General features: G+C 36.3%; 1 protein-coding gene across 2 annotated transcripts in view; it reads right to left on the bottom strand.

Annotated features, from left to right (window-relative positions):
- Window positions 1–14220, bottom strand: part of MAN2A1 (mannosidase alpha class 2A member 1) — a 106490-nt gene that overhangs the window by 78065 nt on the left and 14205 nt on the right. For both annotated transcript variants that reach the window (XM_041395889.1, XM_041395890.1), the window contains one exon: window positions 7682–7826. In XM_041395889.1, the coding sequence (XP_041251823.1) occupies window positions 7682–7826 (145 nt within the window). The remainder of the gene's footprint in view (window positions 1–7681; window positions 7827–14220) is intronic.

Here is a 14220-nt window from a genome sequence, read left to right as displayed (position 1 = left end):
TCAAAAAAATATGTTTCAGAGAGATGCAAAGGAAAAAGAAATTTTAACCACATTTTCAGACTTTACGGTTTTACATTAAATTTTTTAACCTCTTCATAATATCTTGTATTAGAGAGTATATGCATCTTTCTTCTGTAACTGTAGCAGAAAAAAATAAGTCTGTTACTTACAACTTACTCTAAAATGTCACATTCCTATTCCTACCAGCTTTTGTCATACATCCCAATTTTAAGATTTTGTGAAAGCTTCCACACTATGTGAAGACAGCACTCCAGACAAATATTACACTAGTAATTCCACTCAGATTTACCAACTCAGTTCTGCAGAGCCACTGTCTTTCTGATAGTGCCAATCTACTTATAGGATACAGGATTAGGCTGTTATGCAATAACATTATATTGTTTCAAGGTAGTTACATAAGTGCAGAAACTTTTACTGCTAAAAAAATAATTCTCAAATTCAGTTTAAAAGAACTTTTTAATTAAATAAAGTCTGACTATTGACTCAGAAAGGATATATTATACTTTCTTTTAGGGATACAAAAACCCAAACATTCTTCTTAGAAATGCTGCCTTTAATTTGCAAAAGAAGAAATAAAACTGTAACACTCCAGAGGAAAAGTTCTAAAGTTCTAAAAAGTTTTTTTTTTTTTACATATGTTTAGCATCTAGAGGACTCATCACCTTTGACACAAGTTTCTGTACAGACAGACAAGTGGGATCTAATCTGTCTTCAAGGGGGAAAAATGCATTTTGGCAAGGTAGTTAATATGAGGGCTTAAAGCATAAAATTAAAACATGCTTTCTGTAGATGAATGGAAACAGCTTAATACAAAAAAACCCAGTTGACAGTAAATTACTGCTACGCAATAGTTTAAAGGCTGAAAAAAAAATGTGATGAATAATCTGAATTTGTAATCAGATTTCTTTCTAACCTCTTCCCACTTCAGTCTGGGTTGGTTTTTTTTTTTCAATAGATGCTTCCACTCAAAGAACTGAGATCACATAGCAAATTATTCTTTCTCAATTCTCATTTACTTTTCAACAAATTAAGGGAATATTTTACTGATAATTACATTAAAAATATCCACATTTATTAAGTTACCACTTTATAGCTTTATACTAGAAATTTCTTCTGCAAGAGGAAGTATCATCCTACCACACAACTTAAGGAGAAGAAATTAAAACCATGCTATGACTTTCCTGTACCGAAAAATATTATCATAATAAACAATTTTAAAATATTTTTATATTGCAGCAATAAAAGCAAATTTACATTAAATTACTCTTCTGAACATTCTAGAAACATTAATACACCGGCCTAACTGAAACACTGATTTAAATGTCAAAGTAGCTGACAAAAGAATACAGTATGATGTAGGAAGAACAATGTTATAATGAAATTACTGTTTTGTTTTAACATACTCAGTTTATTAAGCTAAGGAAGACTGTAACATGGTTAACACACTCAACTGAATACAGTCCAGAGAGTACTAGGAAATTTTTACAGGTATTCATAGATTTAGCTGAAAGCCAACTGAAAGGCCTCTGAAACACAGTTACAGTACATCTAGTTATTTATTAATTGAACAAAACATTCTGCGTAGAAAAGTGCCTAAAACGATCATCTAGTCCAACAGCCTGACCACTTCTGGGTTGACCAAAAAAAAAAACCTGTTGTTAAGAGCATTATCCAGCTGCCTCTGAAACAACATCCCCAGGAAGCTGCAGAGAGCAGTGAGGTCACCACTCAGCCTCTTTTTCTCCAAAATGGACAAACTCCAGCTCCTCAGCTGCTCCTCACTGGACAGCCCTTCTACCAGCTCCACTGGCTTCCTCTGGGTGCATCCCAGTGCCTTCACATCATTCCTAAAGTGTGCTGCTCTAAACCCCATGACTTACAGAGATTCTTCAATTTTGCACGGAGACATAAAATAAAAATTAAAATACTTAAAAAGAAAATCAAAAGCTAAACAAAATAATGGATAAATCAATGTACAGTTGCTAGCTAGAGTATTATTTCACATCTCAGTCCCTAATACAACATAAGAGTCTTCAACTCAAGTTCATTTTGTGCTTATCCACAAACTAAGAATTTGTTCCTAGGCTGAAAGAAAAGGTTTACCAGTGCATTCTGAACAGGAACTTTCAATACAAAGACAGTTTACACATGGAAAAATTGCAATAGTTTAAAGCTGCAATTACCAAGACTAAATATGCTGTTAACAGCAAAATAATGCTTGTCGGTTTAAATGTACATAAAGCCCTTTGTCAACATAAAAATCACAAGATCACAGAATCACTGAGGCTGTAAAGACATCTGAAATTATCAAGTCCAACCTCTGACTAACCACCACATTATAATTCATACCATGACACTGAGTGCCACATGCAGTTTTTCTTTTAACACCTCTAGGGATGGTGACTCCACCATTCCAATGTGTAACAACCCTGTAAACAAGAGAAAAAATAGTATTGTCTTTCATATTATTATGCTAGGCTTGACTTAATACATATTGAGGACTTTGCCAGATACTTTCATTTTCTGCCACCCTGTGTGATAACAGAGGGTACACACTGCTGAGCTGCTTGCCTTTTGATTCTCTCTCTCACACTTGTCCTCAAAAGTGTGGAAACTTGCTGTATCCGCCCATCTCCATGAGATTTATCATCGTTATGCAGATGTTTGTTTAATCAATTTTTTCCCACACTGTAGTGGGTACTTGGTTTGACAGCAGACTCCAAGACTCATATCTGAATATCAACACAACTCATTGCTCTGCAAAAAATCCTGAAACATTTTATTAACTGATTTGCCACTATTCCCATCTACACTTTCAAGTTCAAATTCTTTCTTGAAGCTCTATCAGCTCCTTGCACTAGAGAAAGGCAGTCTTGTGTCTTAGCATGGTTAACACGGATGTAGAGATACAGGGAAACTTTCTGGATAAAATCAGAACAGAAGTTGACAAATTAGCGTTATTCAAAAAGTAACTTTATTAAGCAAGAGCACTTAACGATTTGATCAGGACAAGGATCACAAATCCATTTCTTGCAAAAGTATTTAGGTACTGCTTACATATACCTGCAAGACTCCTGGGGTGGTTTTTTACATTTGCATTTTTGCCTTTTGGTTTAAAATAACTGTTGAAATAAAACAAAATAGGCTTTTTAATTGCTTACTTCCACAAGTCACCCTCCAATGTTTAAGAGGAAACATGCCTTTAAACATTTCTTGTTTCTGATGAAGTCTGTTTTAGTAAGAGGCAGATCATCTCATGAATTTCTGAAATATTATGCCAGTATATATTAGACTAATGCATTTTTGATAGAAGTTTGCATCTCTGATTTACTTTTCAGAAGATTATGATTAATTTCACTGATTCTAAAATTCACCTATCAGTGACACTTCCTGCAACACAAGAAACTTGAGCAATTTATTTATTTTATGTCAGTATTAAATAAAACCAATAAATTTCAGCAAGCACTATACAGCTTCCCAGAAAAATAAAAGCATTCTCTTCGCAAATATATTAGTGGAACGTCACTTCTTGGTCTTTAAAATGTACACCCAAGTTAGTAAAAATTATCAGTAATTTTTTTTCTTCTTTTCTTACATTTATGCTTGATTCTCAACTAACAACCTCCTGTGAGATGACACAGTTAAGTGACTGTTTTGATAGCTGAAGAAGTAAAAAAAAGGTGTCATAAACTGTGAGAATATCCTTGTTCTTAATTACATTCAATCTCCACAAAATGCAACAGTAAAAGTTTTTCATAAAAAAAATACAAACAAGCAAACAGAAACCGAAACAAACAAAACCACATGTAGCCATGACTTCTTACCTCTAAAAGAAGAGCTCTAAAGAACTTAAGCATGGTGTGCATGTGTATTTAATTGAACACACTAAGGCAATAACAATAAGGCAAATACCAGAAATAAATCTGAAAGCTAAGTTTTAACTTACATTTTAGTATCTATGATTACCCATGAAAATAATTTGGCATTAGTTCCTTTATAGATTCAGCACTTTAAAAAGTCCCTTATTTTAAAGTAGACAATACACACATAATTTTTTTTGTTTAATTTAGAAGTACTGCATCATTCCGTGATGTAAAATACAGAACTGACATACAAATTAATATTTCATGGATGTTTCTGACATAACACTTCAGTGCTAATTTCACCAAAAAGTATCTTTTCAACAACGATGAATGACTCACAGCCAAGACTGTGAAATAAAACTTGAAAAACCCAATGGCAAGGCAATCTCAAATTAAAACTAAAAGCTGTATAAGATTGCTTCTCATTTTTCTATTTCACATAGTCAAATCAGAGAAAGAAAGTCCCCTGAAACATTCTTGTGTTAGAGCATTCATTCTGATTCAAAAGGAATTAGATAGGTGAGCTTCTTGTTCCTGCAAAATATGTACCAAAATAAAGAAATTTAGGTAGATGAAAGTACACTGAAATTAAAAAAGTAAGACAGTGTATTTATTTTTCCAACAGCATACCCTAACTTGTAAAAGACCTCTGCTCAAGGTAAAACAAGAATGACTTGACTTATTAGGCTTAATTTCATAAGCAAAACTAAAAACTCGAATGATTGCACATTTCACAAAAAGTAAAATCTGCCATGATCTATGAGGTACTACCAAAATTATAATTAGACTTCTTACATTTTAAGTCCTATGCAAGATCTATTTTTGCCTTTGTACATATCAAATCTGCTGTCATCATAGCTAAGATGGAAAGGAAATTTCTACTGATGAGCAGTCAAAAAGTGTCCTTTCTGTAACAGTCCTGTTGATTTCCAAAGGAACTGCACCTCTTCTGCAAACACAGAAATACTGAAAAATAAGCCAGAATAAAGTTCTAATTTTCCTCATTCAGCTTATCAAGAAAAATTTGTGAGCTGTCCATTTCTTGTATCTTGGTGAGTCAGACAACAGTTTAAGCAATCTCTGTTCTGGTGAAGAAGTCACCAGAAAAACATATCCAGACCTGGTCAACAGAAAATGTACATGAAACTCCATGATGTATTAACAGCACCAAATTTTATGGTTAAGTTTTCTTATATCCTAACACTGACTTAGTTCTATATAGATTTCCCCCTGAGAAATGGAGACTGTCTTAAATAATAAAAGGTGATTAATGTGAGTGGTAGTACGGCAAAATTACCAATGTCATAGATAATTGATGAAGTGTTAAAAAGCAGTGTTTAGTTCTGACCTTTGTGCCCATACACTTGCATGTGGGTTGAGAAGCAAAAGAAAAATCAACTTCAGTCACTTTCAATTCCTCTTAAGAGCCACTTATACTAGGTCTGTAATCACCATATTCAGCAGTGAGATACTGGTACACACATATTTTAGAAAGCTCACAAGTCTCAATTCTTAAATAATTTAATGAGCAGTCATTACCAAAATTACTACAGATCAATAGATGCTAGAGGTGTCTTTCCCTCCCTCCAGTCATATACAAAATTCATCTTTCAAGTCCATCTGTGCTGGCTGACAATCTTGCCAGCCCTGATCTAAGTTCTCCCCTTTGCATTTCAGCTGCCTCCTCCACTTCAGGCAGCCACAAAACACCACAGATGAAGCAGGTGAGAGCAACGTAAGAGCTCTGCCAGCACAATAGGTTATATGCTTGCTCCTTAATCTGCTCCTGGCAGAACTGCCACCTATCTGTGATAGCTATAATCTCACACAACAACCAAACTTCTCTCCATGGTTTGAGACATGCTATTGAGGTGCTCAAATCTTTATCAACTGTCAGCAACTAAAGCAATTGTGCCACCACTGATCAAAAGTCTGAAGGAGACCCACTCTCAATCCGTTTCCCAAAAGGCAAAAGCTTTAGCTACTGCAGAGAGAAGCACAAAGATCCCAAGTTCGCAGGTCATGGTTAAATTTACACAGAAGCAGTTAACCCAGATTTAGCACCACTAAGTGTTTCAGAGCACTGGCACATTCTGTCATCCTCCAAAAAAGAAGGTGGAACTTAAACCCACCACCTTCCCTACTGATTGTGTTTCACAGATTCACAGACTGACTTGGACTGGAAAGGACCATGCAATTTCTAGCCCCAAACTATGGGCAGGGATGCCACCCTCTAGACAAAGTTATTTCAAGGCCCTTTCTTTGCCTTTGAGCTACACATTCTCACTATCGTAACTGGTTATATGAAAAGTTAAAGAGGAAGTAGCTTCAGATGAGAAAACATAAAATCTAATGAGAATTTGAAGCTTCTGCAGCTAATATAGTTATGCCTTTATTGACCCCATTTCTTGGTAAATATCTTTCACGTATATTGAAATCATGAGAACCTGCTATTCATTACTTGAATAGACACTGGTGAAGTTATTACCAAATCTCTTCACAGGTTACCTCAGGAGATTTCCCTGCAGCTCCTAAACCTCATGTGCCTGAAAGTTACCTCAGCCTACACTGCACACAAGGTGTTTGTTCAATTCAGGTACAGACATTCCAGGAGGGCAGATGTGACACCAGGCCACTGGCCTCTAGTGGACTGCCAACAGTCCTGTACCAGTTAGGATGTGATCCCAACAGCTTCAGCAGAAAAAAGGGAGACAGATAAACTCCACAGCCCATTCTAGTAGACCCAAGAGAATGAGAAGTTCTGTATATTGCTTTAGGATTGCTTTGATTCATTATGTCCCAGAGATGCTTCTTTCAAGGGAAGTCTTTAGTAGAACTACAACCAGAGAGGAAATAAACAGACGCAGGTTCAAAGATAGTTCAACAAATAGGCAGATCTAGATCTATACTGTGATTATTTGTTCTGAATATTTCTACCATATCCATACTACATAAATTTACCTGTCACAACTGGACAGTAATATAGTAATTCCACATTCCAGCATTCATTTTCTTTGAAAAGCTATATATGTGCAAATAAAAGCCATTTATGTTTAAACCTTCACTCAGATCCACAGTACTTTATACAACAAATTAAAGTTTAGAGAGACATACAGTAGTAAAATTTAATATCACTTAAATTGTGGCTTTCTATGACAACAACCAGCACTCCCCATCAGTATACATGTATCAGGACAGTGTAGCAGTATAATTCACTTCTTGGTAAATTTTACCAAGAAGTCATTCCAAAATAAACGAACACTTCTCCATTTTGTTTACTGTAAACCCACTAAGGTGGAAATGAAATTATGTAGATATACCTAGATTTCTGTTTAAATCCAGCCTTCTCACTATCCCACTATAGGTTGAGGGTGTGCACAAAAAAAAGTGAAGAAAGTGTCAAAAATTTCAGATTTGCCATTGTCACATCTTCTAAAAGCACATTTCTTTAGCACAGGCTGAGGATTAAATATCTATGACAGTCCAAAAAATCAAAATAAGAATTGGTGGTATTTAATGCAGCAATGAATGTGCTACCAGAAATTCACACTTTTCAATATCAACAATGAAGTTCTGCTACAGTTAATAAATTCAGTAGACACACAACTTGTATCATAGCAGTTGTCACTGGAAGTCAATGACACTTAAATCATACAACTGTTTCACTGCCTTGCTAGACTTAAGTCTAACATATTAACTGGTATGCTTCAAAAAAACCCAAATCTTAACAGAAATGGCAATGCATTTCCTAATTCAAAAGTCTCTAGATCCTCAAACCAATTCAGTTAATATAATACCTGGATCATTATGTGAGTGAGGCACAACAAAAACTTGAAGTGGTTCACTGTCCCATTCATTTTCATTGTATGTGATATCAAATCCTTGTTTCCAAACGCCACCATCTGGATTATCAAAAGGAAGAATGTCATAGACATCCAGCATCTAAAAAAGAAAAATTAAAGGAATATAAAACATGAATTCACAGAAACAGTTCTGCTATTAAAAAACAAAGCTGTTTTCACCTAAAATGGAACACCTTGTTCATTACAGCAGGAGGGATGATGCACCAAATGAATAGAAAACTGACAAATGAGAGCAAGTTTCAAATCACACTAGGACACCCAAGACAGAGGTGCCAAGAGGGGAGCATTTGGAAGGCTCTGTTCTGAGAAAACTGACATTGATTAGATAAACAGTACGATTAAGTGCCTTAAGTCACAAAAATTATGGCAGCAGCTCACAATGGTATTGGGGAGGGGAGTATGAAGAGGATTATACAGAATACCACCAAGTACAGTAAACATGGGAATGCAGTAAACAAAGGAAATAAACTGAGCAAGAAGGAATGACACCATGAGAGAGATAGAGGCAAACATCAAAATCACAAAAAGAAACTGAAAGAAGCTATCAACAAAAATGCTGATAACTACAGCCAATTGCTACAACAAAGCTTCTTGTACATTTCCTGTTCCCCAGTACACTAATTGTACAAGGAAGGATATACTTCACTTGTCCATGCAAATAAAAAGGTTACAGATAAATAAAGCAGCTCTAGAATTACTGTAACAAGCTCCTATGAAACTTAGGGAACACCATATAGCTTCAAAGAGACTCTACTAATATGAGATCCAGGAAAAAAAATTTTTTTAAGTCTCTGGTTTGCTTTTAAGAAAGAAGACAACATACAAACATGAATTGACATCAGACAATCAATTCCTGACACTCTAGTTTAATAACTAAACTTTAATCAGTTCCAAACCCATGTTAGAATACAACTGTACACCTGACAAACTTTCTACAAAAACCAGTTCATCTACACAAAAAAAGGACTCCCACAGCAGTCATTCACTACTTCAACACCACAAGAGTTAAACCTTCCCAGTGGTAAGGTGCTTTCTGTCCTGTTAGGAAAACTTAAAAAAACTACAGACATCTGAAACAAATGACTAAAGAAATTAAAGCCTTGCAATAGCTATGTCCTGTTAGGAAAACTTAAAAAAACTACAGACATCTGAAACAAATATCTGACTAAAGAAATTAAGGCCTTGCAATAGCTGACTTTGGCCTCCACCCAGTTGATCTCTCATTTTTTCTCATCAAGAGAACACAGGGAGAAATATAAAATATGATGGATGAAGATAAAAACAGAGAGGTCACTTACCAATTTTCGTTACAGGAAAAACAGGCCTGACTTTGGGAACATTAAATTAATCTGCTGCCTTTTAAAATAGAGTTGGATAGTGAGAGATAAGTCCATAATGTTTTCTCTCTGTTGTACTCTCCTTCTCACATGTTTTGCCTTCTCCAGCATGAGAGCCACAAGACACAGCAAATCAGGAACTCCTCCAGTGTGAATTCCCCCACAGGCTTCAGTTTCTCCTGAAAATATCCACCTACTCTGGCAAGATCAGGTTTTAGGAAAACTCTTTCTCCACTATGGTCTTCCCAACCTGCTCCAGTGACTAGAATGCCTTCTCTACTTCCTTCACCAAGGACCATGGTGTTCACAGGATGGTTTGTCCCCCGTTTTTGGCCTTTAGACTGTCAGGCAGCATTTTACCCTTTCTTAAAACCCATTCTGCCAGAGGTGCTTTGCTGATGGAGACTGTATCCTGTGGCGGTGTCTGGCACAGGGCAGGACTGGACTCTCCTCACAGATACTGGACACCCTCACTGCCAACACCTGGACATCTCCACCCAGAGCATTCCAGCCTCATCTCTGTGAAATACTTGCTTAAGAACAGTCAATAAAAATATATATGTAAATCATATAGTCTTCACAAACTTCATCTACATTAACAAAAAATCCCCAACATTTCCCATACTAAAAGCAAAGTGACATAAAAATTCTGAGAAAGGGAATTTTTTTACACACACACACATACAAGGTAAATCTCCACTCCTTGCCCTTTCACCTCATAAGAACAACAAAAGAATTCCCACAGTTGTTTCACTCTGGCAATGTTCAATCCAAGTTTTGGCCATACCACTCCCTATCACTTAATCCTCAAGACACAGATTCTGGTCACAGATTAAGGAAGAGCAGTGGGTTAACTTTGGATGGGTTGGAATCTGACAGCCCAAAAAGGTCAATCCACCACAGGCCTTTAGCTTAAGGTATAAAGGAAATTAAGTAATGTAAGAAGGGAATACAACTCAGCAACCCTACATCTAGCAGAGCCTCAGCTGGGCCTGCAGTGTGCACTAGACACCTAAAACCTGTGAGGGATTCCATGTACACCAGTCATCTATATGGCCTGTATGAGATGGTCTTGTCACATCACTGGTCTCCCAGGATTGCTTCAAACTTCGGACAATATTGATTAGTGGAAAACACAGGTGCAGTACTTGAAGATCTGTTCATTCTGTACGAGCTTGAAGGGCCCAATTAAGGTTTATGCTGAAGTTGGCTAACCTAATAGCATATATTCTAAATACACTATTAGGCTGATTTATATATTAGATGAATAATAAAGAATACATATTTTATATAATCTATAATATAGATAATATCTTATTATTTCATAATTTCTAAATACAGCATTTTCTAAAACCTGAGTTTGAAGAACTATATTTTTTTCTCTGCCATACAATGTTCTGAAGAAAATGTAAGTGCATACTTCATAAATTTGCCAGTTAACAATGAATGGCCTTAATACTGATAAACCCTTTGGACATTCCAACCATGAAAACATGATTTGATTAAAAAGTAGTAATTCATTGAATTCCACACATTCCTATGAGTTTTTTCTTATGGATGTAGTCTGAATTTAATGAGCAACTTTCTGCACTCTTCAAGATTTTTACGGTCATACCATTCATTGTTTTTTTCCCTGCAATCTATAACTTTACAGCTACTTCAAACCAAGCTAATATGACTATGAGCTCAAGAGACAGAAACCACAATTCAGGAAATAGGTCTTGGAGTCCCTGACCCATCATCTAGAGATGTTTGCTGCCTTGCAAAGGTATAAATCCTGGGTATTGTAGAGGAACTACTGAAGCTTGTCCAACTCAATGGCTACTATCCCTTGTTATACTTCCATGTGGGTATCAGTGATACTGCTAGAGGCAACACAGACTGCATAAAAACTGACTGCATAATTCTGTAGGTAATCAAGGTGAAAAGGTCACTGGTAATCACCAGTGAGGGGGATAAGAGTGTAAGAGGAGGACACTGCTAGTATAGATCAATAATTGGCCTCAGAGTTGGTGTTTGGGGTTCTCTGACCCTGTTTTCAGATCTGTGTCTGCTTGGGAGAGACTAAATCCAGCTAAGGACAACAGAGGTACCTTTGCCAGGAAAACACTGGAACTATTAAGGAGCTTCTGACTAAGAATAAAAGAGGACTGAGAGAATCAACAGCAGCCCTGTGAGGGAGTAGTCATCAGGAATGATGTCACATGGAATGATTTTCAAAAAAATATAAGAAATCAATAAAACTGGCCACCTCCAACATCTGTAGATATGCAAGGAAGTACCTACAAGGCGCAATAACACAGAAATCCCCAAAATTCTTCCTGGGAAATCAGCATGCTGGGGTGCCACTCTGAAGGCATCCTGGCCTGTATCAGAGACAATGAGGCCAGCACAATCAGGGAAGTGATTGTCTCTTCTTGAAACAGGGCCAGGTCAGGGAATACTTAAACTAATCAGACATATCTAAGTCAATGGGCCCTGGTGGGATGCACCCATGAGTGCTGACTTTTGTCACTGCAAGGCCAAACTTAAAAGGCTTTGAAGGATTGTGGTGATTAGGAGAAATGCCCAAAGACTGAAGGAAAGCAACACCACTCCTGTCTTCAAGAATGACAAGAAGGAGCACCCAGGAAACCAAACGTAGAGAGTGCAGAGAAGGTGGAGCCAGTCTCTTTCCAGAGGTGCCCAGAGACAGGATCAGAGGTGATGGGCACACACTGAAGGTTCCTCCTGAATATTAGGAAAAGCTTTTTCCCTGTGAGGGTGACCAAGCACTGGTTGCCCAGTCAGGTTGTGCAATCACCATCCTTGGAGATACTGAAAAGTCACCGGGACATGATCCATAACACCCGACTCTTGGTAGCCCTGCTTGAGTAGGTGGTTGGATCAGATGACACCCAAAGTTCCCTGGCAACCTCAGCCATTCAGATTCAAAGGCTAATTAAAAGCAGTTTAAAAAAAAAAAAAAAAAACAAGAAAAAAAATCAAAAGCTTCCACTGAAATCAACTAAAGCCAGATCAGGCTGAAATCCATACACTTATGAAAAGAAATCTAAAAGACAGAAGTTAAATCTTTTTTCTCTTTCATACAAGACATCCTCAGTAGGAATTGTGCAAAGGATTAATTACAAATTGCATCGTCACTTGAACAAGTTAAATGATTGCAAGTGAAGAATAAATTCCAAGCCAGTCAGTAAAAGGCAAAAGAGGTTAAATAAAGTATTTTATGGAGATATTAGATTCACATCTAAGTACTAAATACTGATATAGCAAAAAATGATTTTTTATAAACAGTAGGCAGATAGAAATTCAAAAAGGATGTTGTCTGTCTTCATTGTGTCTGCTTCAGAAGACAGCCATGTTGCTGCAACCTTTTTATTAAAACATGGGAAGGTCATCAGTTGTCTTTTTTCTATATGGGCTTATTCTTTCTCTATACTGAAGGACTCAAACTGCTGAAATTATATAAATCTCATTAAAACATCATAACATCTTAACAGTGAATACTAAACTACTGCTCAGAAGAAATAAAAGCTTATATTGTGTCTCTTCAAACCACCTTTTCAAAGAGTGACTCATGTCTCATTTTCAAAAAGAGTAACATTGCTAAGCCTGATGTTAGATGCTTTAGCAGTTGAAATGGACAAGAGGAGGAGACACCTCATTGTATTATTTAAAAGACCTAGCAGCTCAGCATGATGGCTATTGAGAATTCCATCTCCTCTGAGCACAAGTGCCAGATAATTCTTGAACTACTAAACTGAAAAAGCATGAGGTCATATCCATATTTAATCCAGTCATCTTCATTTTTGTGTGTTTATTACCTGTCTCTATTATTTATCTTTTGGGGAAAAAGTACACATTAGTCTTTTACCTGACTTAAATTATAGCATTCTCAAGTCAGCTTTATTTTCAGTTTCCAGTTGTTTCAGCTTTCTATCAACTTACAAACAGCAAAAGTAGCAAGTAAACAGTTTCTTGATTTATAATTCCTCCATGAAACAAACACCCTTCAGCTGTCCCATATGAGAATCCTTTGGTCTCATGTTGTTAGCAACTTGGTTTTTCTGTTTTATGAAATCACACGCCTTTGAGTAGCAAATCTAGCAATATTTCTCACTGTATCATCACAAGGTTTTTTAATCGATATTTGAATACCTTCTTACAATGGTTTCTCCATTATGGGAGACTATAATCAACTTCTATGATTTATTCAGTGAAGACTATTTTGCCTTCATTCTGTAAAGTGGTTTTTTGTTGTTTTTGGTTTTTTTTTAAATCCAAACATTTAATCTCACCTATATTAGCTCTTACTACTTTCCAGTCCCTCATAGATCCACCTGAGACACAAACACGGGAGAAGTAACATAAAAATATGTGGGTTTAAGTTAATGTTTACAAACAGCAGCAATTAATACATGTTTCTTTCAAAAAGTGTTCAAAGTAACTATTGAAAATGTGTCAAATAAATTAACTGAGCATGCAGAACACATCAGGGTTGGTAAAGTATTAAACAGTAAAACTGTTTTTAGTTTTACTATTTAGATCAGTGATTTAGATCAGCTTGTTAACATGGTGCTGGAGGAATTTTGCTAAAGTCAAGGTCTTAGATTCCATAAATGAAAAATGCAGTTCAGACTCACAGGATGGGAAACTGTGTACAGAAGCACTATTAAAGTGTCTTAATGATGGCAGTGAATAACCTGCTGAGCAGGGAGTGCAATGCAAAGACATAGAGAACATTAAAGCTCTCCTCCCTGCACAAGGAAGAAAGGAAAACGTGAGTAGGGGAACAGTGCATTTGCTTCTTATGTACATGCAAATGTACATAAAAGTAAAGAAAATTATCCAAAAGCAGTGTCACTACAACAGACTCCCACTAGGTAGGTAGTAGGTAGTTGGGTGACAGCAGGTGTATATTCTTATATTCTGCATGGGTGAAGCAAAAAAACAAAGACCAGTTTTAGAAAACAGGTTTTACCTTCCAGTCATAACAAGTTAACATGCTCAAAAATTTAAGACAACATATTTTATCTCAAAATTCATTTACTAAAACTTATTTTTAATGCACATAACAAAGTACATCACCTAACATGGTAACAGATTGTACAATGAATAACCTGTTAATAATCCACT

This window comes from Onychostruthus taczanowskii, unplaced genomic scaffold (assembly GCF_017590055.1).
Source record: "Onychostruthus taczanowskii isolate IOZ18803 unplaced genomic scaffold, ASM1759005v1 scaffold120, whole genome shotgun sequence".
In the NCBI taxonomy this organism is placed as follows: domain Eukaryota; kingdom Metazoa; phylum Chordata; class Aves; order Passeriformes; family Passeridae; genus Onychostruthus; species Onychostruthus taczanowskii.
The sequence above is the reverse complement of the archived record's forward strand: the minus strand, read 5'-3'. Positions and strand labels throughout refer to the sequence as shown.